This window comes from Ascidiella aspersa, chromosome 7 (genome assembly GCF_963924565.1).
Source record: "Ascidiella aspersa chromosome 7, kaAscAspe10.2, whole genome shotgun sequence".
NCBI classification, from domain to species: domain Eukaryota; kingdom Metazoa; phylum Chordata; class Ascidiacea; order Phlebobranchia; family Ascidiidae; genus Ascidiella; species Ascidiella aspersa.
In genome coordinates, this window is record NC_139453.1 from 28861530 (window position 1) to 28889330 (window position 27801).

Genomic DNA, 27801 nt, shown 5'->3' on the forward strand with positions numbered 1-27801 from the left:
GTTGCAACGTTGGTACATTTAATAAAAAAAAAGAATTGCTGGAAGAACAATTTTACGATTGATACAATGCTTGGTAGCAACAGTATATACATTGAGTATGGCCATCATTTGAGTTAACTAGACTGGGTAGTTAGTCAAACATATCGCGGCACATGTTTGATTCTAATATTGCCAAAAATATATACTTTGTCCTATTTATCGACCAACATGTTATACAATATAAATATCACTGTAATTGTGCTTTTGTTTGGTGGTATTGAGATAAAACTGTACTTTTTGTTTTATGAGCCCTATAATAAATTTCCTAAAATCGCGATTCCAAACAGAAGATATACTAAGAATGTGCTTCTCTGCCATTCCACCGCTCAAATATCACCAGGATTTAAACGAAAACAACTTGCGATTGTTGTGATTGTGACGCAACAATCGGTGCTATTCAAGCGTAATCGCTCTGTTGTGTCAAGCCTATCCTGGCGTGAGAACAGAAAAACTCTTAACTGGACAGTTCAACAGAAAACGTGACCAGGAAAAATGTTTTGCTGCAATCTGGACACAACATGTAGTTACCAGCTTTTAAGGCGTACAACCCACACGTTAAAAACGTGAATCGGTGCCGTGCCGATTTGCTGGAATCCTAGTTGCAACTGTTCAGGGTTGAATTGGTGTGCGTGATTATTTGACTAAATGTTGAAGAATTTGGAGTTTGATGGTTTGTTGTGACAAAGCTTGGAGTGATATTAGGGGCTCGCTTGAAACGTTAAGCTTTACGTTGTCTAGTTCGATAATTTAATGTTAATGTCCACTGGTTTTGTGTACTGCTATTACATTTTCTCGTGGAATAGATAATTGGATGTTTTGTATTGCATTAAACGGTACAGAATGAGGACTTCTGAACGTTAATATTGGTGTTTGCGATTTTTATCTACGCCTTGTGCGATATACAGCTCACTAAAATAGAAACATGTACGTTTTTGGTTAACTGCAAACAATATTACAAAACACATTGCCGTTGGCTATTTATCTAGCATCGCTATAAAAACCTCGGTAGGCCTATGCGCTGTAAGTTTAGGTTTTACGATTGCAAAAGTCGCGCACACCTTGGTGCAGGTGTCACAGGACAAGTCTTTTGCTTTAGGACATAATTTCCATGAAAAAAATCAGCCGTATATGCAAGACTCATAGCAGCATAAATTTTGCTAAAAACTATACTTAAAAAAAAAACTATATGAGAAATCCAATAATATAAGCAAGGTATAAGATAAGATCTGAATAAGATCAGATGAGCTAAAATTTCAGTTAAGTCAGATTTGCTCACTATTTTGCTTGGCGAGCCAGTTTTTTGCGGTGTTTATATTTGTATGCAGCAGCATGGAGCAGTCATTGGCAAAACAATGGCTGTCGAAGCTGCGTTTAAACTTTTTTTAGGTACGCCTTACCGCTTAAAAATGAATTTCATTTTTTTCCAAGGCCATGTCATTATTACTCGGCTATCCCGCCTTTTGGTTGAATGTATTTAAACTATTTTTCAGTTCCATAAAAATTCCCTTGTCAGAGGTCGTGAGTTCAAACCTCACCGCAGGCTAGTTGTTTATCTGGCCTGTCCTGCTTGCACCATTGATCAAAAGATTCGGTTATAATCAGTGGTGGGATTCAAATTTTTTGTAAGCCTGTTCTGTTACAAAAAGTCACATTTTCAGTAAATAAACTGAATATTTTTATATATTTGACAGAACTTTGATTTATATATGACGGAACACAGCTAACAGCCACACCAAAAGCAGCAGTCGTCTCATGACTTGTATTTATGACGCAACAACTAGATTTTCAGACAAAGTATTACAAAAGGAAAACTACTATATTCGCACAACGTGCGAACTTGACCATTGCACATTTTCCAATACATGTGAGCTACTTGGATCTTAAAAATTGGTGCATCAGATAAAATGCAACTATTCATTGACAGTATTTATGCTAACCGGTTCGCTGATTTTTTTAAATTTCGTGAGACGGTTCTATAAACCCGGTGCGAACCGGCTGAATCCCACCACTGTTTATAATACGTTAGCGTTGGTCAAAAAGCAGCTACAGAAGGGCTAGTTGTTGAACACCTATGCGTGTATATCATTCATTGTCCTGGTATTTTTAGTCAACCCAAAAGTGGTTTTATAGCAGTTCTTGCTCTTTGTGGGTTAATATATTAGGTTACATATATTGAACTCAAAGTGGCCTTGCTGTCACGCTAAACTGAAACCGCCAAACTTCTTGGCCTTTGCTATTTCTAATACATCAATACAGGAAATGAAGCGTCCCACGGCCATGAAATGAAATCGAACACGCATTTGCCGTTTCCAAGAATTTTCGGCGAATTTTCGTAGATCCAAGATTCCAAAACCATAATGGCATCAAGTCACGCACTGCGGAGCTCGAAAATGGCAGTTTTGTCGGCGCATGCTCGATTTGTCACGTTCGCACTACACTCAGAGCGGAAGGGGCAATGTAAAGCCGCTTGATGTACGCGACAAGTCGGATCATAATATTTTACCAGCAGTCGCTAAAGTCCGCTGTGAATTTTAAAAATTAACCTAAAATTGAAACGGGCAGGGAAATGTTTTGAAGTATATTGATCGCAAAACTTGCTTTAACGTTAATAGGTTTTATTAACTTTCAAACTTAATTTAGTGCTTTCTTGAAAGTTTTTTTTTGTCCTATAAAACACACAGCGTTGGATTGCAAATTAGGGCTCAACCATTCGATGTATTAGGCATCGGATCGGCACCGATACCACGCTGGTATCGGACGAGTAGCGATACAACAACTTGGTATCGGACGAGAACCGATACTCCCGCTTGGTATCGGGGATCGGCTCAGATACGATAATCATCGGATATCCAGATTGTAAAGAGATAGACATACTATAGTTTATATTTTAGTGACTGCAGAGGTCATTAGCAATGGCTAAATTCTGATAAAACGCTAAACTTTGTAAAGTTCCCTGAGGGGGTGTTCGATACTTTGGACAACAAGTGACGTGATTCGACGCGATAGCAAATGACGTCATACATATACTATAATAACTGCAACGTTCTGTTTTTTTTTTAATATTATAAATACAAAATTTTCGTTTTTTAATATTATAAATACAAAATTTGCTGAAGCGTTGAGAATCTTAGCCACTTCCCGTATTTATCTACTATTTATTTCTAAATTTACCTTACAAGGAAGAAATCCTTGTGTTCTATCGCAAATCATGTTGAAAATTCCTACATTAATTTGGTATCAACAAGTAAAACTCATAGTTAAAAACATGAGTAAAAACAGGATCAGACGTTTTGTTTAAAGGAAAATATATTTCGCCAAGTGGCAGTGTTGTAATGACTTAAGTTATTGACTTGACTTAAGTGCACTTAAGTCACTGTTTTCAAATGACTTGACTTGACTTAAGTCCTTTGACCAAAATGACTTGACTTGACTTAAGTCTTTTGGACAAATGACTTGACTTGGACTTAAGTCATTTTGTCAAATAACTTGGGAGTAAATTAAGTGTTTTTCATTTAAATTTATCTCAAGTTTGCACATTAAACAATTTATTGCTTTATATTGCGTTGGGTGTTTTTTTAGTTAAATTGTTGCTTGTAATCGGACGAGTTTACCAATTTTAATAGTTTAACAAATTACTTGAAATTGACTTGCTCTCATAATGACTTGACTGGGACTTGACTTGGGCAACCGATGACTTGGACTGGGACTTGACTTGTTATTTTTGCAAAAGACTTGACTAGGACTTAAGTTATTTTTCAAATGACTTGACTTGGACTTAAGTTATTTTTCAAATGACTTGACTTGGACTTAAGTTATTTCAAAATGACTTGTTTACAACACTGTCAAGTGGCATCATCAGTTCCTGTAAGAGTACAAATAAAAAAAATCAGAGCGCAGCCATCAACAAATCAATAAAGATACACCCTATTGTTGAAATTTTTGTATCGGATCGACACTGTTACCACCTTAGTACCGGGCGAGTGCCGATACTAGCACTTGGCTTCAGGTTACCCGATATTATCGAACATCCCTTGTTTCAAGTGTAGCGAAAGACGCAGATGAATAATGAGTTTTTCGGGACCCAGCTCGTCCGTTTGCGGCTTGAATTGAGTTGTGGTTTCACGGCAAGGCAGGGGTATCGGAAATAAATGACTCAACGACGTGTTTTTTTAGCTTTCTGATGCACCAGCTGCTGTTTTATTTTAGGGTTTTACGTTTCATTAGCATCGTCGGCGTTAGTTAAAACATGGCCAAGTCGCAGCTGTTTTAAACGGAAGTTAAACAGGATTTGGGCTGTATGAGCTTCATTGGAGTATAAAGTGTAAGAAATTGCATGCTGACAAACCAGAGTTAATCTAAGCAGCTGTACAAATCAAGTTAAACTTACTAGCAGTCGGTCATTTCGTATAGGAGTGCTGTTAAGATGTTGTACTGACACATATGTACAATGACTTGACTTAAGTTCACTTAAGTTACTGTTTTAAAATGACTTGACTTGGATTTAAGTCATTAAGTCAAATGACTTGGGTTGAAATTGGGTGTTTTAAAATAAAACTTTGTATAAATTTAGCTTTGTATCCAGTTTAGCTCGTAAAACACGGGGACTGTCATTTCAAAATAACTTTTTTGCAACACCATTTTGAGGGATCGTTTTAAAAACGTCAAACCGTTCATGGAAATCTTAAAAGCATTAACCTTAAATTGATTGAAAACTTTACATCACGTACGCAAGAGTTTGACAGACATTTCCCGGTGCTATTTGTGTGGGCAGTAGTGATGCCGACTCATTCAGCTGTCTTAGAAAAACGTGATTTGTTAGTTTTACTGTGTTGTTATTTTTGTGCGGCTGAGACCACGAATGCTTGGGTTTTTCGCAAGTCTTACTTCTAACAGCGTAACAGTCGCACAGTGGCGTAGCCAGCCGAAATTTTTTTTTGTGGAGGGCAAAAAGTTTGAACTTTTTTGTTTAGCTTTTATCATTGTATTAACCGCCGTAACGAACACAATAATAATGTTAGCAAACCGTTTCGAGCAGCACCTGACTGAGTTTTAACGCAATACTCAGAAACCATTCAAAGAGCAAAAACCGACTTAGTCTTAAAGTAGTAAAACTAGATTAATCTATAACAAACGTAATAGTAGCTATACATCGTTTGTGACGTAACAGGTATGACAATTAAAGGTGTTGTATGCCTGTGATCGACTGTGGTGGTACTGCTCACAAATGCTAAAAAAACAAGCATTAGGATTAATTTTTTTGGGGGGTGGCCCCTCAGGCCCCCTGGCTACGCCTATGCAGTCGCACACTACAAACGCGTATTGGCGTTTTTAGGCAGTTGATGTTTTAATCATAGTGCGTTTTAGTGTATGGGTAGTAGGCTTACCCTCAAATGTGTAATGTTGAGTCAGGGGTTCTTAAACTGGGTTCAGTGGACCTGTGGTTTGCTGAAAAGTAAAAAGCAGTTATAAGTCTTCTAAATATCATTTGTTTTACTTTCTGCTTAAAAGCCCATTATTACTTCATTGTTTATTCCTCATTTATTCCTGGTTATATGGACACTGTTCAAAAAACATCTTGTTGAACTATTTTTATTAGGGATTACCATACCACAGTGTTTCTAAGCCTATGGGCCGCGGCTCAAAATTGGTCGGCCGTTTTATTTAGTTGGGTCGCCGACTGCAGTATTTCTCATGGTAGATTTACTAGTTTTGAGCGATATTTCTCCAAAATTTACGAAAACTGTAGGACAAAATTGACGACATCTCATAATAACTAAATTCGAATTTATTTATGCTACTGTCTTATGTTTTCTTCACTTACAAAAAGCTAGGTAAAAAAATGGGTCGCCAAAACTTCGCGGTTATAGGTACTTAACCTGGGTCGCCGCGAAAAAAAGAACCACTGCTCTCCTACCACGGTTTTAACTGTGAGGCCAACACAATTGCTGCAGCCCTCGATCATATTACGAATTTTAAGAGAGGCGGTCGACATGCCTGAGAAATTGCGTTTTAGCTGCAAGGCAGAGTGAGTGAATTTCCTGTCTGCTGATTCAGCTTGTTAGGTGACTTTGTTGATGACAAGGCTTTAGCCCTTTGAACTGATTTGCTGTTTTTGTACCGTCGTAAAAACGTAAGATTTTAGGCTGCTTTAAGCCGTTAGCTGGGTGCTGTATGATTGGTTAATAAGATTTTTCAAACGTGTTGCATAAAAAGTCACTAGATGTTGTTTGAAAATAAGGCCTGATATCTTTCAGTGTGGCTGTGTAAATTAGCCTTGTGTGATTTTAGGTTGTCACCTGTTTTAGAACTGTTAAGTCATGTGGTCTGTACGAATCTATGTGAGAAAGTTTGACTGGAGTTTTTTATCCTTAAAATTTTGGTGTAATGTAGTGCAAGCCTTTAGCCTTTTTTAACTTAATGCTGTCGCCTAACTGAGGTCTAGTAAGTCAAATTGGCAGTGCGCATTTATTTTATAACGTTACAATGCACTTTAAAAAGGGAAAAATGCAGGTCTAAAATGGTTTATTTCCAGTCGGGCCTGATATGATTTTCTGTTGCTGCCTCGAATATTTTCTAATTTTGAAAGATAGACTATTTTTATTACTCGTAGACACGCCACCACGCAGCCAAGCATGTAATACCGGTGCTTGAATGTACATACTTGAATGACAAAATAAATGGTATTTACCTTAAACTTACCGTGTAATTCAGGTGATTGTTAAGCATAATTGTATGCTTTTGTTAAAAAAAGTAAACTGCGAATTAGTTTTTATGTTTTCAGTGTGCCGCAGGCTAAAAGAGTTTGAGAAACAGTTCTGTAGATTGAGTTGATTTCGTGACTGGAAAATGCAGTTATAATGCCGATTTTTTGTACGGGCGTTTTCTGATTGAGTGATAGGCCTCATTTAGGTATCGAAGTAAAAGCGAATGCATTTTATCTGATAGCTAAAAATTGAGTTGCCATTACAGCTCTTAAATAAAACTTTATGACATTTTTCTGCAGACTTAGCAAAAGCTTAAGATAGTTACAGCTAAATTCTCTGGCATTTAAAATGTTTTGAACTTTGGCTGCCAAAACATGTTGGTGTACTTTGCTGCTGTTGCCTGAAGTAAGCATTGGTATGCAGTGTTTTCAGTTAATTTAAATTTTTGTTGTTGTTTTCAAATAAATATTGTCAGCAGTAATGTTTGTTTTCTTTTCTAACTGGGTAAGATTATTAACAACAATATTTCGGAACATTAATACTAATAACTTGACCCTGACGATAGCAATTACTTAAGACTAGGATTGGGTGTTTGTTACAAAATGACTTGGACTTATTGTTTAAATAACTTTGTTGAAACCTTAGTCAGTTCGTTCAACATGACGTGTATGCAGCACTGGTGCTTCGTGTTACGTTTTTCGAGGCAGGTGATTCACATTGTTTGTGTGACGTATAGGGAATCACGTGCCAACTATAGGCCGGCGAAAAAACGACACACGAGTTCGCAAGCTTTGGCGCCCGCGCATAACATTGTTCTGATCGGTAAGTACAAGGCCCTGCTAGTGGTAAGACCAGTACTCCGTTAGTGATTTCTATCTAATCCATTTGCCATATGCTGACCCCGTAGGCTAGAAAACATAAATATGCAGTCGTTTAAGGCATTTTTTGCCGACTCGTTGGCTTTCAAATCATGCAGAACAAAAATAGACTGCGCAGTTTAAGCGGTCTTTGAAATTTGAACATCTCCTCTTGACATTTTCGTGCCATTTTAGCCTTTTTGTTCAACCATTACTGGTGCTTAAAAGTCAAAAGCGTGGCAATTTTTCGGAAAAAACAGACAAAACAGTGTTTAATTGGCAGTAGACACGAACGCTTGTTGCACAGTAAGCAGGCAGATCGCTGTAAGAAGTTTAGCTAAATTGATAACTTCCTGTTTTTATACCAGGCTAGTTAGATGGTTGTAATACTACATAGAACACTTAACATGGATAATCAATATTTGTAAATGGCCTCATTTCTCTAATTTTATATAAAGTAATCAGGTGACATTATATAAAGGCAAATTGTATTAAATTCTCGACAAGCTTTCGCACAACCGTGCTTCATCAGGCCAAAGTAGAAAACTAGTTTCTTACAAACACATTTTGTCTTTATTTACTGCCACCTGATTACCCTATTTAATATGGACAACTTATTCTCAAACGTTAAACGAGCCAATAGAACCCCACGTTTTAGAAACCTTAAATACAGTGGTTTCTAAACTGTTGTTTACCAACTACTAAGAAAAGTTGAACGCCAAGGTTGCAGGCATTTTCGCGGAGTTTGCTAAAATGAATGCAGGTGATATTATTGCGAATATTAAAGGTTAGTGTTATCGTCTGCAACATTTAATCAATTTTAAAACAATCAGTCGCGCAAAGTGCAAAAAAAGTACATTTGCAGAGTAAAAGTCTTGCGCCACGTTTTATTCTCTGCTTGACGACCTGTCACTGACCGAATGTCGCACTCAAATTGAACATTCGACTTGTGTTTATTGTCATAATGGCCATGTGGCGCGTACGCCAACGCTAGGCTCAATCTGTAGCACAGCGGCTAGCGCGTACGCTTGCTCGCTTGCTCATAAAACCAACTGCACTCTATCACACAATGTAATTTAAAACAAGACAGAGTGAAATGCAAGTAAAATGTTTTAAAAGTTGACCAAACGTACAGTCTTAGGGTGCCCCTGTGCTAATTTTCTTTCGAGGCTCAAAAATATGTAAATAAATAGAAGTTGTGTAAAGCAGTTAATCAATGATTAAGTCGACAGAGTTTTTTTCTTTTTTTCTAATACGTTTCTACACTGTCTACTCTGGCTGGGGGCCATGAGAGCGATATCACGAAATGTGAGTAATATCCGTTAGCGTGCGTTTTAAGTTGTGTGTTTGTCGCCGAAATGTGGTGTTATATATAGCGAGGCCGTGTGAGATCAACTACCAACATTTTATGTGGAAAGTTAAAGAACTGGCACTACTAGATAAATAGATAGATAGATAGTTATTTGCATTTTGTAATTGTTGAAAAAACACAAAGAAACATATAAATTAACGTGTACTAGAAGGCTTAGAAAAGTGTAGTTTTGTTTTTAATGCTTAACTTAAAACCCAAATCAAAAGGGCAGCATCAGTTATTTGAACACAGTTACGTGAGAATGTACAAGTTATGACTAGGGCGATTATTTTTTGACTTGTCAAAAAAAGTCAAAATTTTGTCAAAATTTACACGTTAGGTCAAAATTTGTCAAAATTATTTGAAGTCAGAATCGAATAAAAATGCACATAAAGTATTTATAAAATGAAAAATACAACTATAAGTCAGCTTTTTTAAATTGTCGTTCAGTTTTTGTGAAATTTATCGTTCAATTTTATCAAAAAAAGGTAGTTTTGATTTATAGTTAACGACATTTTAACTGTACTATATTTTCTTTAGAGCAAAATATGGTATATGCGAGAAGATTTAGCCACCGAGGCCTCTCTGATTTGGACAAATGTTTTGAACAGAATTGGCTGTCTTTTTTCGCTTGTGATTTGCAATTGCCTATTTCCTATTTCAAAAACTGGGCCTAAATTTTTCTAATTTGGCATTTTTATAGTTGTTTGTCTTTTTGAAATGACAAAAATATCAACTGAGTATATGAGTTTCGCATTAACCCGAAAAATAAGTGATTTGTCTTCGATTGACGGCACCGAAACACTAATGCAGTACGTTAAACAACAATAGGTTATTTAAATCAATGTATTTTTAATAGGTCAAAATTTTGTCAAAATTTGTCAAAACTTTAATTTTTCAGGTCAAAATTTCCAATTTTTTTGGTCACAAAATAATCGCCCTAGTTATGACAAAACCAGGGGTGTCCAACAAGCGGCACGTGTGCCAAATGTGGCACGCGACGTAATAAAAAATGGCACGCAAGCCCTCCTAAAAAAAATACTTCATTTGTTATTCAGCCAATTGTCAAAAAATACTAAATTAGGAATACAGCCAATTACCCACCATTGTTTGTTTGTTCACGTTAAATAACAATCGCGGCAATTACAACAACTAACAATTGTAGTGGAGGCAAGCATCACATAATTATAAAGCTTAGTGTAAAGAAGCAAGTAGCAAAGTCAGCTCACCGACGGACACTGAGATGCAGTAATGCGCACTGCTACTGCACAGCTGAAGGTAATGCAATGGTCGGCAAACTGTTGACTAGTTTAGTGTTATCGTGTAGTTGTGAGCCGCGTGATAGCCATACATTCATTGCACTTTGTTTTAAAAATGCATGTGGCTTAGAATTTTTATATTTGTCTCAGCGTGGTTCAGACCCACGTGCCAAATATGGTCCTGAGCAGCCTACCTGTCGAACTATATTTTTTGCCAACTTGAACTATATGTATACGCAAAAATTTTTGCGCTTCGCGCGTATATGCTTCGTTTTATAGTATGTTTTACATCATACTATGCCGACCACTCCCCTAATGGTTTGCTTGATAAAGTCAGGAAATCTTTTTCATGTGCTATAAAACCTTTTAATATTACAAAAAAAAAATTACTAAACTAAGGCACGGGAAGAAGTTATAAGATCAAAATTGGTACGCCGGCATGTTTGAGTTGGACACCCCTGGACTAAACCTTTTTAACAGGATATAAACCGGAAAGTTATTTTGTGTATTTGTTTTAAGCTTTTTTTTCTCCGAAAACTTTTTAAATATATTTCATTTTGATAAAGTTTCGCTTCGTCTTATCACCTTGATACTACTTTCTTCTTGTGATTTTGCGTTGCAGCAAATAGCAGATTGGTTTTGCTTAATTAGCTGACGGCAATGTCAAGTGAATCGAACTCAAACAACACAGAGTACGTAACCTACAGCGTTCTAATCAGGGTAAGTGAAGTGGAGGTTTACTGCAGAAAGAAATACAAATTAAACAAGAGTTCTCCCAATTAGGCTTTATGTGTAACCAGCACTTAACCCTAGAAGGGTTTTATGACTAAAATAGACTTGTGAACAAACTATTTACAAAGTTTAGCTTTTCTTGCAATACTTTTTTACATTTGAACGTTACCGTGTTGTAATGACTAAAGTCAATGACATGACTGTAGTGCACTTAGTCACTGTTTTCAAATTACTTGACTTGACTGAAGTCTACATTTTATTTGAGCTATTGCTCGTAATCAAGCGAGTTTCCCAATTTTAGTAACTCAGCGTTTGATTTTTATAAAACGAACTTGACTTGTGATTTATTAAAAAAGACTTGACTTGGACTTAAGTCATTTCACAAAAGACTTGACTTGGACTTAAGTCATTTCACAAAAGACTTGACTTGGACTTAGTCATTTCACAAATGAGTGAAATGACTTGACTGGGACTTCATTTATTTCAAAAAATGACTTGTTTACAACACTGCTTGCTTGTTGCAAGTCTCACGACCGAGTTTGCTTGGTTTTGTTTTGATTTGAACGTTGCCCTTGTTACGTCACACATAGACAGACGATGCGGACTCGGAAGCGGGAACAGTTTCGGACGTGTTCATCGAGATGGTGGGCGTCGCGGGCGACAGCACCGGCTGGATCGAGCTCAAGAACTTGGACGACTACGATCGCGGTGACGTCAGCGTTTTCAACTTGAGCGCCAAAAACGTGGGACTTCCCCTGATCGTACGCATCAGTGAGTTTGAAAACTGACTGCTGCTTTTGTTCCCTCTATGGCAGGGGTCCTTAAACTGGGGCTAATGAACCCCTTGGGGGTACGTGAACTAGTTTTGGGGAATCCATGAGAGCATAATTGAGAGATTAGAGTATAACTAAGAAGTATTTAAATTTTCAAAGAAAAAGAGTTTATTAAAAAATAAAACACTTTTAATCTGAATGTATACTATTCACTCTAACATTTTCAGAACGAAAAAAACAGATTGATAAAGTTCATTTGTATTGTGACGTAAATTTACGACGTCATCTTTAAAAATGTCTTCTTTAACGTGGTCCATGCGAAGCAAAATAGTTATTTTGGGGTCCCTGGTAAAAAAGTTTAAGAACCCCTGCTTTATGATATTTTACAACCACAAACTGGTTGTTCATGTAGCCTCATGATGGGGTGGGTGGGAAAGAACTTGAAACAGCTAATTTTGTCCGGTCCCTCCCATAGCAACTGATAAAAATGCGTGAATTTGATTGGGTTTTAAAAGAATCAAGTAAATTTTAAGTACATAAACGTAAGAAATCCAATTCATCGCCGCGGAATTTTGAGAGGCCTTTGGTCTTTTCAGAGACACGTTACAAACAGAAAAATTCGTTGGGTTAAATCGGTGGTTCTTAACATTTGCTAACTTGTCGTAATTAACCCTAATTTTTCCTTAGTCTCTATCCCCTTTTCCCGCATTTTGAGGATTTTTCTTTAGGGCTTTTTTCAAGGATTTCGTCAAAGAGTTACGTCATAACGTAACGTGAAAAAGTTACATCTGAAGCAACACTAATAACACGCATATCAACGGATCGGGGCTGCGAAATCGGTTAAAAGCCACTCTGGTCGGACTCTTCTTAAAAGATGAACCCAAGGCCGCAGTTCTGACTTACACTATCACAAAACTGTGGTTTGTTTTGCAGAGTTGGGCCACGACTCTCATATGGACGAATGGCTGGTATCCATCATAAGCGTGACCCTGGGAGACCAGAAAGCCGACTTCCCCATCTACGACTGGATTGAAGACTTCGTCGAGCTGACGAGGGGCGAAGGTTTGTCCGAACTAGGGGTTAAAGTAAAATAATTTTATGGGCGAAAGTAGAATGGTTTTCTAGGTGAAAGTAAATTATTTTGTTAACGATACTGTGAAATTTTCTATTAAAATTTTTCCACATGACGTCACAAAATTTACTCCATAACGGAACGACTTTGTTTAACTAACAGGGAGCAAAGTTTTGCCAGAAGTGACAGTAGAACATTTTTTTCTTTTACCAAAACAATGAATTATTTTTTTTCATATTTTTATTCTTTTTTTTTAATTCATTTGTTTTCCGGAACGCATTAGAATTATCAGCGATGACGTCTTAAGGTTACGTCTAAGGGCAACTTTAGGAAACCTGGAGATATTGTTCGGTGTAGTGCACAATTACAAGTGAATCGTTTTGGGTACACTATGTACTGATCTGTCATGTAGCTTGATCGGCATCATCATGATTAATACGTTTAATACGTTTCGGTACGAACCTGTATGATCTTTCAGTTAATATGTCACGAGGCCGATCAGTAATGAAGATAGGGGTGGGGTTTGGGGTTAGGTAAAAGGGGTCTTATTTCGATTCAGGCGGTATTACGACTATTAGATATGGTGCTATATTGGTCTTATTCCTACCTGTGTTTCATTCCTCTTTCTCCAGGAATGCTCCCGCAGAGGATCACCTCCAAGGAAGTCCGTAAGCTCTGCGAAGAGGAGAAGGCCAGGAACAAGATCATCTTCGCGTGGTGTGATACCCCCGAAGAGGGTGACATCGCCTGGGGCCTGAATCGGATCCTGGGGTGCCGGGAGTATGACGAACTCCCGCAGTTCTTTAAAAGGGACGAGCTCCGAAATAACCAGCTACAGAGCTCCCGATATTCCGCGCTTGCGTTTTCTTTGATGCAAAGGCTGGCAAGTAAGTTCAGCTGAAAATATAAAAAAATATTTTTTTTCTGGAAATTTTGTATATTTTTTGAATTTGTTGTTTTGCTTTTTAAAAATTATTTTTATTGTTGTTGTTGTTGTTAGTATTATTGTTTTTTTAGATATATAGTTTCTCGGATAGAATAAAACAACACTTCTTTTTTGTGTGTTTTTTTTTGATGATGAATTGGTTTCCATTTCGAGTTAAAAAAATATTTCTCGCATCTTTTCAAGAATAATTACGTCGCACCCGCCTCAATAGAGGACGATCAGCAAATATATGTGATCGCGTGATACAAACGCAAGCCCTATCTTGTATCGTCCTCTATTGACTAATCTACTATTGATGGAGCTTTACGGTTTTCCAAACTTTACTTTTGATGGCATTTGTTTATATGCAAAATACCACTTTACGCATTTGCTTGTGAAGGTCAAATAAACCGTTATTTTTTAGGCTACCTTTTCCCGCTGAAGCACGTTGACGACTATCACCGGCTTTACAAGACGCACAACCTGCCCCACGCAAAACCCAACGCTACGAAGGAGTGAGTTCGATCACAAAAATATAACTTTTGCAACGTTAAGTCATTTTACTTTTCAAATAACTTCACCCCGAAGTAATTTCTTTCAAAATACCTAAATTTTCTTAAAATCACCAGAGTCTTGAAAAAAACAGTGTCTTTACCGTACCCAAGTCACAACTCAAAAGTCATCACAACACTGACAAAAAAAGCAAAACAACAAGAAGTAAATATTCTTTAACTTTAAACTTTTTGTTCTTGCGAACCGTTTGGGAAAAGTTTTGTTCGATTTCTTCCTTAACCGAAAATCTTTTTTCATTGATTGATAGATTTTTTTTTACAAGAAATCACAATCAATTCTTGCATTTTGTGAGGGGGGACAATTATTTCGAATGTACCTTCCAGGGGATAATAGTATTTTCCAGGCTTGTAAACAAGTTACTTTGAAATGACTTAAGTCCTAGTTAAGTAATTTGGAAAACAACTAAAGTCCAAGTCAAGTCTTATTTAGCAAATAACAAGTCAAGTCCTTGTCATACAAAATTATACGTTAAACTATTGAAACTGTTAAATTCGTTTGATTGATCAATAACCCAGCCAAAAACAACAAAAGCGCAACATTTCGCAAGAAAATAGTTTTATGTGCAAAAATAAGATTTTTCAAACAAAAATGCCTAATGAAAGCACATTTAATTTCAACCCAAGTTATTTGTTCCTAGGCCTAAGTCAAGTCAATTCATCTGAATATAGTGACTTAAGTGCACTTAAGTCAAGTCAAGTCATTGACTTAAGTCACCACATCTATGAGAACCACTGATCTAAACCACTTATTGTAAATTTTCAAATCACTTGTTTACCGCCATTGTTTCGTCACACTCATAATAAGGCAGACTTGGACAAATAGATAATTCTAGTTTTCTAATTCAATAAATTAGAGCAAAATGCGACTAATTCTAATTCTAATCTATTTTTTAAATTGCTTGTGTGCTTTAATTCTAGTTAATCTAATAATTCTAGTTAAATCTAAAACCATATGCTATGCTAGAAAAATAACATCAACATACAAATATAAACCAATCACATTCTTATAAGTACTTATGAGAATAAATTGCGATTTAAATGAAAATGATTGTGAATATCTAAATGTAATTCTAGTTCAAATTCTAATTTAACTTGTGGTTTTCAAGAATCGGTAATTCTAATTCTTATCTAATTTGGAAAAACTGAAATGCTCTAATTTTAATTGTAATCTATTTTAAAAAGCCCAAATAAATCTAGTTGTCCAAGTCTGCAATAAGCCTTTACTTTTAAACCAGTTGGAAGACGGACGAGGGAATGGGCGAACTGGTTCTGAACGGGATCAGTCCTCATGGATTCTACCGATGCTACGAGCTACCCGATGGCTTTGACGTCACCAATGGTGACGTAACACATGCCCTGCGAACAGGACGAACGCTGGAAGAGGAAATGCAGGTAAAAGGAAAGACGAAACGGTTGTTGATAATGTTGGTTTTGGTTAAATGCACTCTTACTGCATTTGACTTTACCAGCAGATACAAGAACATTTGTATGGCTAAAGCCCTAAAATACGCCGATAAAAACAGTTTATTTTCGTACAATCAATTTTTGGATTGAATTAAAAACGAAAAATTCATACACTGTTTTCTAATCAAGTTCAAAGCGGATATCTCAAGGTTGTAAGACATAGACCGTCACACAAGGTCTAAGTGCGTGTTCGTATTGGCCCCTCGTTCACAATTTCAAGTTTTCAATAAGACTAAAAAATCTAAAACTTTTTACACCTGTCTAGTTGTGGATTGCCTGTGTGCTCTAATACTACTTCTAATCTAATTCGGATTTTACCAAAAATGCTCTGCTTTGCCAACGGCATTTTTAGTCTCTCAGTTAAAGCACAGAATTTCAATTCAAATTTTCTGGTTGGAACGACTTGCGTGCAATATTTACAGCATAAAGAGCATAAAAAAGCATCAAAATTAGCACACACCCATTTACCATTCACATATTTATTAGAATAATTTGCGACTTAAATCAAATTGATTGTGAATAGTTAAATGTAATTCTAATTCAAATTCTAGTTGAAATTTGATTTTTTAGGAATTCGGTAATTCTAATTCTAATCTAATTTGAGAAAACTCAAAATGATCTAATTCTAATCTAATTTGGAAAAAAAACTAAAATGCTCTAATTTTTTATTTCTAATCTAATTTGGAAAAAACTAAAATGCTCTAATTTTGATTTTTAATTTAAAAAAGCTAAAGCAAATCTAGTGTCCAACTCTGGTCAAAGGGCCAAAATACTAAATCCCATTTTTAGTTGCACTACAGAGGCTCAGAGCCTTTTCGAAGGCAACGGCATTTTTATCTTATGACGTCATATTGACAAAAATCCTAATTTTCAATTTTTCTCCAGGCCGGGCGAATCTATGTGGGGGATTACAACACGCTTCTAAGCGGCGTGGGTCGAAATAAGGACGGAAATGGCGAGCAGCTATACTGTGCCAACGCCATCGGCATGTTCTACGTGAGGGAGGACAAGCGCTTCGTGCCTATAGCAATGCAGCTGGTGCCCGGAGACCGCAATTACCTGTTTACGTCGCGCGACGAGTATCACGACTGGTTGCTCGCCAAGATGTACTATCGATGCGCGGAGGGAAATTACCATCAGGTCGGTTGACTTTTGTTTTTTGTTTAGACGGTATTAACGGATTTTTTGTCAGCCTTTTGTTTAACTCAGGGTTTTTTAAACTGGGGTCCATGGACCCCTTGGGGGTACGCGAACTAGTTCTAGGGGACCCATAAACGCCCAATTGAAATATTAGTTTAAGAACTAATCAATTTTTTATTGACAACAGTTGAATTAAAAATAAAACAGATTTGCACTGAATATATTTATGCTCCATTTCACTTACATATTTTTAAACCGAAATCAGCAGATCTATGAAGTCTATTTGTATTGTGACGTCAATTAATGACATCATTCTTAATTTTTTTTGGCCTAGTGTGGTCCACGTAAATCAAAAAAAATGTGGGGTCCGCGGTAAAAAAGTTTAGGAACCCCTGGTTTTACTAAAGACATGTTCTTTTTTTCTTTAACTAAAGTCTGGTTAGTTTCACAATACTGCTAACGCGCTTTTTTTTCGAATTCAATTCACACAGTCAGTACTTCAACGCAGGTTTCTTAAATTTTGACTGGCTTGTTGGCGTCGTTTATGACGCGTCTCAATTTTAATAAATTCTACATATTTAGCCCAAAGTATCCGTAATAACCACTTAAATGCCACTTATTGTCACAAGTTTTTTTAATAAAAAAAATAATTAAAATGGCATTGGAAGTGTGCTATATATTTAAGTGCATATTTAGAGTTTCCATAAATTTTAGTATAAAATTAAAGTTTATAATAAATTTCAGCCGATGTTATCAAGTTTTAGAATAAAATGATGGTTTTCACAAAAAATAGTGAAATACTGTAGAAAGATGTAGAAAGAGTATTAAACCCTATGCAGAAGTGGGTAGAATTTTAAACGTTTCGAAACTCTTTATTATGTTGAGTTGAGTTATTCGAAACATTCAAAATAATACCTATACTTTTGTATAGGTTTGACATTCTTACTACGTTATAGTAAAAGACTTTGTTTTTATCAGTGGGTCGTGCATTTTCTGCGCACTCATGGGGTCACGGAGACGGTAGCAATCTCTATGTTCCGATGCTTACCGCGCTGTCATCCGATCTACAAGCTGCTGCGACCTCACCTTAAGTTTGTGGCAGCAATCAACATTGACGCTCGACAAAACCTACTGCCCCCTAGCGGCAAAGCAAACAAGGCGCTGGCCATATGTGAGTAAGACCCTGGAAATTTTTAATATACATGTACAATACTGTCATTAAAAAATATTTTTCGGTAAGATTAGCAGTTTAAGTTAGTTTAAGTTTGATTCTATTTGAATAGGGTATGTTTGCTCCCTGTAGAGTCCTGCCTCATTCAATAGGATCCTGCCTTTTTTTCCATTGTTGGGGTAGTAAACAACTAAATATTAAAATAAGTAAATAAGTAAACATGTGAGTAAGAACCCGGGAATTTCAAATATACAAGTACGATACTGTCTTAAAAAATGATTTTTTTTTTAACATGAGCAGTTTAAATTACCTGACGATGGTCTTCAACCAGATCACTGTGGGTTTGTGTCCTGGCATTTTTTTCCTGGGTAACACCTGTTTTCTTTTGGCCAGTAAAATACTAAAATTATTGCTTATACTGACACTTAAATTATTACTAACACCACAACCCAAAAAGGCAATAATGTTAAGCTTCTGCCGAAGCGCAGTTTAACTTGGGCCCTACCTCCAAGTGGCGTCTTCCTTTTGGGAATGGTTGTCCTGAGGACTGGGCCTGAACCATTACTGACAACACTTTTCCCGGACTCCTCTTTGGCCAATGGGAAGAAGAAGCCACTACCCCTTTGCCCTCTACTTTACTCATACTTTCTTTTAGTTATAACAAAAAAAAGAGAGAAAAATGAAATACTAAATCAAGTTAGTTTAAGTGGGATTCCATTTAAATAAGGTAAGTTTTCTCCCTGCAGAGTCTTGTCTGATTCAGTAGGATTCTGCCCTTTTTTCCTTTTTGGGGCAGTAAATAATTAAACATTTAACTACTGCTTACCCAATACCGGAAAGTTTAAAAGTACTATAAAAAAATTGGTAAAAAAATAATGTTTTTGGTAGAATTAGCAGTTTAAGTTACTGCGATCTTTTTATATTTTTACCAATTTTATCTTATCATTCATTTTTCTCCTAAAAATGTTTTTAACGAGCGACAAAAAGCAACTGTAGATTAGTATCTTAACGGCACCGATAACTGTATTGGTTGTTTAGCGGATTGTTAAATTAAAAAAAAATGTCATGGTTTTTACCTATCTGTTTTTCGACGTGCAACGTTATGAACAGCGATTTTTATTATTATTCCTGCCATGACATCAGTCATTTGCGCATGTGTAACACTTTAGTTTTCCAAAAAACTCCAGAAGTGCGAGTGATGCTATTGCAAAGACATTCAACCTGGAATTTTTGCCGAATCTTCACATTACAGCTTTAAAACTTTTACTTTTTTCGACCAGATAATTTCGCTTATTGAAACAAAGCCGTAGTAAGAATATCAATTAAGCCCATACAGAAGTATGCAGTATTTTCAACTTTCGAATATATCTTTTAGAGAACTTTTCGATTATCTCTTTACACAATTAAAAAGTGATATTCGAAATGTTAACAAAATGACACCTACTTCTGTATGGGCATTGATATTCTTTCTACGTCTTACTACAACCTCCAACCATTTTGCTCCAAAACCACAGAGTTTAAGTAAAATAATACTCGCAAACGAGTTGAAATTATTCAGAAAATGCATACTGTTACTCAGGCTGTTGTTGTACTCTTTTTAAATTCCAATGTTCATTTTCTTTCAGCCGCCACGGAATTAGCGAGAAAATCGTACAAGACGTTTCACTTCGAAGATCTCGTCATACCAAAGTACCTAAAAAAACTCGGTTGGTTTATTGTAAAGTATTTTTATTTTAGCCAAACAAGCTGTTTGTTGTGAATGAACTGAATAGCACTCAAATCAAACAGTATTGGCTATAATGACATAGGTTTAAACTTGACGGTTTTTTCAGTTTGCACACTATGGCATATTTGCTTTTTATTTCGCATTTTAGAACTCTTTCACAAAAAGGTTTTGAGTCGAAACCTCACTACAGGCTAGCTGTTTTACTTTAGGCTTATATGTGATGGCTTTCTGTGTACTAATTATAGGTAAGACGTTATCGTAGATTATTATCAAAAAACATCTTAAGAGATAAATCACAGTTGCTGTACACGTATATGTGTGATACTTGTTTACAAACGCTTTAAAAGTTAACTATACGAGTGAGTTTGGTTGATTTAGGAAAGAGCAATAAAAACATATTGTGCTTTCAGGTCTTGATGACCCGGACCTTTTGCCAAACTATTATTACAGAGAAGACGCCCTTGCTCTTTGGGAAATTATGGGACGATTTGTTACTGGAGTCCTGCGCCTTTACTACAAGACCGATCAGGTATCTATATTGAAACGTTAGGTCAGTGATTCTCAACCTTTTACGGCTTAGATTTTCGGCGCCCCGAGTGGAATTTTCGTTGAATATTTTACTGAAATGTCACCAAAAATGGAACTGAAACACCATAATCAACTTAAAACATGTAGCGAAATGTCATTCGACATTATGGTCCCTAATGCTACACAAGTAGTTGTATGAAGAAGCTTACCAATTAAACAAAAATCAGATTCTTAAAAATTCTCAAATACTTATCGGCACCCTTGAGCATTAGAAATGGCACACCAGGGCGCCGCGGCATCCCGGTTGAGAACCATTGCGTTAGGATAATGTGTCAAAACATATCCCATTGTAAAAGGAATATATTAGCAATGGAAAAAATGGTAATCTTAAATATGAGACCATTATGTTTTTTCAATGCTGTGTTGAAAAACCCAAATTTTTTTAAATAGTCTTTGAATTTATTTTATTTAATGGTGGCAAATGCGGTTAAAAAAATAATTAAAAAAAATTAACATAAAAAAATAATAAAAAAAAAAAAAAATTATGGTGGTAAATGCGGTTAAAAAAATAATTAAAAAAAAATAAAAATAAAAAAATAATTAAACAAAAAAAAAATTTATGTCAACTATGGCATTTATTCTGTTTTCGATTTCACTAAAAATACCTTGAGCAATCCAGTTTTATATCTTAAAAGCTATGAATTAAAAAAAAACTAATAGCAATTACTGAATTCTGTTAACTTTTGTCTCACGGTTACATGCTGTGAGCAACTTTGTCATCATGCTTTTGGACAAAACATTTATTCGCGTTCACAACAACAAAAAATTACCCTGTTTATCAGTTAATACGGCAATATTTATGCCTAGATTTTGTTGTTTTATCTACTTTCCGGCATATTTTAACATAACATCGTTACTTTTACCTCTTTTTACTCTCAAATTCCTTTTTTCACTTTCAAAGCAAAGTTATCAGAATACGCTATTGTTAGTCAATAGTCTTTCTCGTTTTTAAATTAAAACTAAAAAGGGTAAAAAAGAACTTGCAATATATAGACTATTTTTATTTTTACCTCCTTTCGTGCATATTTTTAACAAAACGTATTTACCTAAATCTCATTTTTACTCTGAAAATATTTTTTTTCACTTTTTGAAGCAAAGTTATCAGAATACATTATTGTCAGTCAATATTTTTTCTCTTTTTTTAAATTCTAAAAAAATAAAAATGTAAAAAAAAAACTTATGTAAAGATTAGTTTCATTTTTACCATAAAAATACGTTTTTTCATAGGACGTTGTTGACGATTATGAACTTCAAGAAATGATCCGGGATTTCGCGCTTGAAGGAATTGCTTGGCAGGATGGTGACACTAGGGGCGTGCCTGATCACCTCGACGACTTTGAAACTTTGGTAAAAAAATAAATTAAAATAATTAAAATGATCCGAAACGAGGTCAATAATGTGTCAGACCTACAGCGTTGTCTTTCGGGAAACAAAATTCCCGTTTTCTAAAATCAAACAAAGTTGGCTGTAAAAATGGGTGTTTTTTTTGCTATTATTTAAAAAAAAAAAAGCTGACATATTGGGGATTCGTGGCCAATTGCCTAAACCGGAGGTAGAAAAAACCTTTTAAGTTTCGGCACTTTTATTGTACGTAAAAAATTGTAAGAGGCTCACCAATAGAGTAAAAATTTGATTCCTAAATAATTTAAAATGTTTCTCAAGCCCTTGACTAAAAAAAATGGCAGCATAGAGTGCTAAAAAAATGGCAGCCTATAAGTGCCGCGGCAGCCCGGTTGAGAACCACTGCTCTAACCAATCCGACGCTCGTTTTCGTACAGCATACGATCTGTCTTACTGTCATGTACACGAGCTCAGTACAACACGCGGCCGTCAACTTCGGCCAGTTCGACACTTACAAGTACGTGCCAAGTGCTCCTGGTGGAATGATGCTTCCTCCGCACGCAAAGGGAGAGGTAAGGCTGGGTTAAAGAGAATTTTAACAAAATGCTGCAAAAGTTTTCTGAATATAACATAAAACTAGCAAAAACAGATATGGGCCGAAAATTCCCAATCCTTTTACGATGACTTTACTGACATGAAGGGAGCGGTTTGCTAACGGACACAATTTAAATAACGGTCTTAGGTAAAAACTCAGAAATGCGTAATGGTAATAAAATAAATACGTAACCAAATGATATTATTGACAATCTTGGTGCGTCCAACGCGAGCGGAAACGGTTTGACACATTCTTATAAAAAACAACTATACAATTCTGTATTTCTAATTCTTGTAGCACGAAAACACACGCCGTAGCATTCACGCAAAATTGGATAACTAGATATTTCCTCTTCTCTAATTTAATGAATTCGGGCAAAAAGTGGCAAATCTAATTATTACTAATTTGTGAATTGCTCGTGTGCTCCAATTGTAGTTATAATTTAATTCGGATTTTACCGAATATGCTACTTTGTCCAACTGCATTTTAGTTTCTCAGTCAAAACAAAGAATTTGAATTCAAACTCTTTAGTCGGATCGATTTGTAGGTCATTTTACAGCCCGAAAAGCATAAGCTATGCTAAAAGGCAAAACATTTATAGCACACATATTTACCGTTCACATTCTTATTAGAATAGTTTGTGATTTAAACTAAATCGATTGTTAATAAATTAAATGTAATTCTATTAAAAATTATACCTGAAACCTGTTTTTTTAAGAATTTGGTAATTCTAATCTAATCTAATTCAATCTAAAATGATTTAACTCCCCAGGGTTCGATGAAGCGTATAGTGAGTTCCCTTCCAGGAACACGAACTTGTGGGGTCTACGTCGCCTTCGGCTACATTCTCTCGCAATTCTCTGATTGTGAGGTAAGTATCTCCTTCTGACTTGTACAACTATAGATAGTTCTAGTTTTTTAATTCAATGAATAAGAGCAAAAAACAGCTTGTTCTAATTCAAATCTAATTTGTGAATTGCTTGTGTGCTCTAATTCTAGTTCAAATCTAATTCGGATTTTACCAAAAATGCTTCTTTTTCCAAAAGCTTTTTTAGTCTTAAAAATTTTCGGTGCACGTAGTTCACGGTCGACATGACATTTTTAGAGATTACGTCATAAAACAATTAAACTTAAGAAACCTTCTATTTTCGGGTAAGAAATGTGAAATTGAAATGGAGTCTAAACGCTTTAAAGAAGAAGATTTTTCAAATTATTAATAAAATACATTTCGTTTTTCAAATAAAGCACTAATATTTCAATTAGGCCTGCATGGACCCCATAATACTAGTCCTCGTACTCCCAGGGGTTTCACGGACCCCACTTTAAGAACCCCTGCTTTATTAATAAACATTGAAATTTAGTTGTACCTGTAGCCAAGATTACCTTGTCTGGAGATGTCAATTGAAATATCAATATGATTTTCTAAAATTTACTTACGTGTTGTAAACAAGTCAAGTCCCAGTGGGGTATTTTCACAAAATAACAAGTCAAGTATTATTACAGTAAGCCATCTCCAAGTCAGATCACTGTTGTTATACATAAAATGATAGACTAGTAAAATTGGTAACACGTTCGATTATGAGCAATATTTAACTAAAAATAACAAAAAGACTGTTTTTTAGCAATCTAATAAAATACGCGCAAATCTTGAGATAAATAGCTTCATTTTATAATAAAGCTGTACGAAAACACGTAATTAAAAAAAGAACAAATCATTAGTTGGAAAGAAAGTCAAATCATTCGTTAGAAAGACTTAAGTGAAGTCATTTAAAAACAGTGACTTCAGTGCACTTAAGTCAAGTCATTCACTTAAGTTACTACAACACTGTAAAGTTTACTGCTTACTTCTATAATTTTGCGTTATTGATTCAGCAAAGTTATAACTAATCAACAGTAAATTCATGTTCAACTAATACCCTGATAAATTCGTGCAGATATTTCTCGGCAACTACCCGCAACGTTTGTTCAGCGAGGAAGCCGTCATAGAGTGCCAGAGAACTTACCAGCAAGAACTGAAGGATTTCTCGGAGAAAGTAAAGGCCCGTAACGCCAATCTGGAGAACCCGTACATCTACTTACTACCTGAACGCATTCCAAACGGCTGTTCAATATAGGCCAGTGACTGGCACCTTTTGGAGACACTCTATCTAGTGTTTGCTGGCCAAACCAGGGTGTTTAGCTCCTTAAAACTGACTTGGAAATTTTCTGAGATGCTGTACAGCTGTACAGCTTTGGCCATCCAGGTTCTTTGGTCAACAAATTTGGCAATTTAAATGCTGTAGTACAAAACCTTGGTTACTCTAGTGTTTGATGGCCAGACCGATTTTCATTTCCTTAAACCCGACTTGGGAACTTTCTGAGATGCTATACAGCTTTGGCCATTCAGGTTCTTTGGTCAAGAAATTTGGCAATTTAAATGCTGTAGTGCAAAACCTTGGTTACTCTAGTGTTTGATGGCCAAACCGATTTTCATTTCCTCAAACCCGACTTGGGAACTTTCTGAGATGCCATACAGCTTTGGCGATTCAGGTTCTATGGCCAACAACTTTGGAAATTTAAATGATTTTGTCCACAACTTCTGCAATTAAAATGCTCTGGCCCACACTATATTGACAATTCAAAAAGCTGTTATCAACAACATTCGGTATTGGGTTTTTCAGATCAACAACGTTGGCTATTCAAATGCTGTGGTCATAACTTTGGCAATTTTAAATGCTGTTATCCACAAGTTTGGCTATTCAAACGCTGTGGTCATAACTTTGGCAATTTTAAATTATCAAAACTTTGTTAATTGAGATGCTGCGAAGGCCACAACTTTGACAATTAAGATCCTGTATTCTAAACTTTGATCATTAAGGTTCTGTATTCCACAACTGTAGCCATTCAGATTCTGTAGTCAGTAACTTTGGCCAATTCTACGGTCCAACAATAAACATTTTTAACGACCTCATCTAATTTTATATTTCGAATCCACATTTTCTGATCCGATCTTACACGTGAAGCTACACAGACCTAGAAAGACCATTGCTGTTTCGACAAATGATGCAGTTTATGAGATCTTTAATGTTGAAAAAGGGTAAACGTTTGATCACTGGGTGGCGCAATTCATCAGTAAAAACGACATTTTTAATCGAGTTTAACCTTCGAAACGACAGCTGTTTTTGGCAACTTTTTTACCAAGGGCGGTTCCAAGTAGAGCTATACTGTTTTATCTCTGGTTAAGATATTGACTTAATTGCTAAACAACATGCTTAAAGAAATGTATAAAAAGACTGCATTTAATGCCAGTTTTAAATCAGTAGCAATTAGACTTTGTTGGTTTTTAACCATTTTTAGACTTTTTACCTTTTCGTTAAATGCGCAGCTTTCCAATATAAATATATAAGTATATAAACATATATTTTTGGAATTGTAAACCGCTGGACTAAAGCTCTTGTAATAATTCTTAATTGTTTACCTATTTCTGAAAATGCAGTATAAGGGTCTTGCTGCGAGATTTTTATTGTGTCATTTTACCTTCTTATCTTTCTTATTTGCTTTTAAAAGTTCACAACGTTTTAAATTCTAGCTTTTATAGTTTACCGTGTCTGCCTACATCCAAACACAGCAGACCGTTCCAACTTATAGGCATTGTATCTTGGTGTAAAAATAGCAACACGAATACCACCTGTTTAATTAAAGCTATATCTAGCTAGAATCATTTGCGAATTAGGTATGCGATTTTGTTCTTGTTCCTTTTTAGCTTGCGAAAAGTGTAAAAACAGACAAATCCTTAAAGTTTGAACTTGAAGTGTCGAAGTGTTGCGCCGCAAAGTTACCTCTCTTTTTTTGGTGGTTCACTGTTTTCAAATCAGGCCCATCATTGTTATACTTTTGTCTTTTTTTGCAAACGAAAGTTATGACTGGGATTGACAATGTCGGATAACTGGTGTTCACTGAAATCGTGTTTTTTTAATTTTTTTGTCAATTGGTAATGCTAAAGAGGAGTGAACCAGTGACGTCACAGCGAATTCCGTGGTTCAATAACGTCATAATTGATACATGACGTCATAATTGATGTGCAAAACAAACGTTTTTGCAAAACGTTAAACGTTAAAAACAAGCTAAAACACTCAGTAAAGCTAAAAATGTAAATTGAAAAAGCGTGACGTCACACTATTCATATTGTAGAGCTTGTGACGTCACACTATTCATATTGTAGACGTGACGTCACATCGAATTCCTTAACTTTTCAAGTCTTATTTTGTTCCACAATCTTATTCGAACATATTGTCGATTCGGATTTCCCGTTGTTTAACTTATTTTCATTTTCAATGCCTTGTGGCGTAACACATGTAGTGATGGTGACATCATAGTTTACATACAAACACATTGTTTTATAGACGGGCCTTTAATTTCCACCCAATGTATCTGCAAGCCCATTATATTCGTTTCCATAGACGTTTTTCATGTTTTAATTCTGTTCATTCGCCCGTTTGTACTTAATGTGAACATTCGATTTTGCGTCTTTACCTTTTCTCTTGTGTGTTTCAACCTTGCGGAAAATTTTAACGAAATATAAAAAGTCTTCAAATAGCAATAGTGAAACCAGTGCGGGCTGAATTGTACGCTGACAAAGGTATATCTAAAACTCAGTAATAAAAAAACGTAAAATAATTACCCCGATGCAATACATTTATAATCAGTGTTTTTACTAAGGAAAAAACCGTAAACATTTCCGATACAAAAAGTTATAAAGTATGCATAACATTTCCACCTTAATCTTAGATGTTGTCTATGAGTGTTCATTGTTACTCTATCTAGTCTAAAGAGTCGTTTGACTTGACTTTATGCTCAAAATACACATAAAACCTTAATTATTTGGCAAAATAAACAAACAAAAAACGAAAATGCAAAAACTGGAGATTATTCAGTGTCCTCGAAGCTTAATCATTCAGTTTTCTAAAGAAAAGAAAAAGTGGACAAAATCGTAGTCCCAGTTCAGCCATTTCTACAGGTAACATGTTATATATAGCGTATTACGCTTTTAATTCTTTTTTGCCAGACTGCTGAATAATAGCCTGATGTGGAGCTACTGTTATTATAATTACTCGGTCTGAGTAGGAATCGTCAAGTTTTATTTTTACGTATGTTCGTATTTATACAAGAGGGCATGTTGCATTTACGGCTGTGCAAGAATACAGCCGTAAATTATTTATGACACTTATTTAGTTGGTACACCGAAAGCCATTGCAGTCTGCGGTGAGTCTGCGATGGCTTTCGGTGTACTAATTATACGTAAGCCGTAGTCGTTGGTCAAAAAGCAGCTTCGAAGGGCTAGATCTCAGCTATTAACACACGTATGTGTGAATGTTTCATTGAACTTATTTAGTTGCTTCGATTATAAAGGTTAGCAAATCCGAATCGTTTTTTACTATGCTAAAAACACGTTCGCCCATTTTTACTTTGCTTTTGTTTCGTTATATTAAATCGATCCGGTCCAAAGGCGCTAT

The 27801-nt window shown here is 35.8% G+C and overlaps 1 protein-coding gene across 1 annotated transcript; it reads left to right on the forward strand.

The window, feature by feature from the left end:
* The first annotated feature begins 10741 nt into the window (after window positions 1-10741).
* On the forward strand, window positions 10742-26878 carry LOC146138820 (allene oxide synthase-lipoxygenase protein-like). Its single transcript, XM_083393341.1, has 14 exons — window positions 10742-10930; window positions 11533-11713; window positions 12649-12777; window positions 13420-13674; window positions 14137-14227; window positions 15520-15676; window positions 16634-16888; window positions 17867-18059; window positions 19685-19765; window positions 20196-20314; window positions 21601-21720; window positions 22152-22286; window positions 23082-23180; window positions 24244-26878. The coding sequence occupies exons 1-14, from the start codon at window positions 10871-10873 to the stop codon at window positions 24421-24423; spliced, it is 2055 nt and encodes a 684-aa protein (XP_083249467.1). The 5' UTR covers window positions 10742-10870; the 3' UTR covers window positions 24424-26878.
* Window positions 26879-27801: the final 923 nt, after the last annotated feature.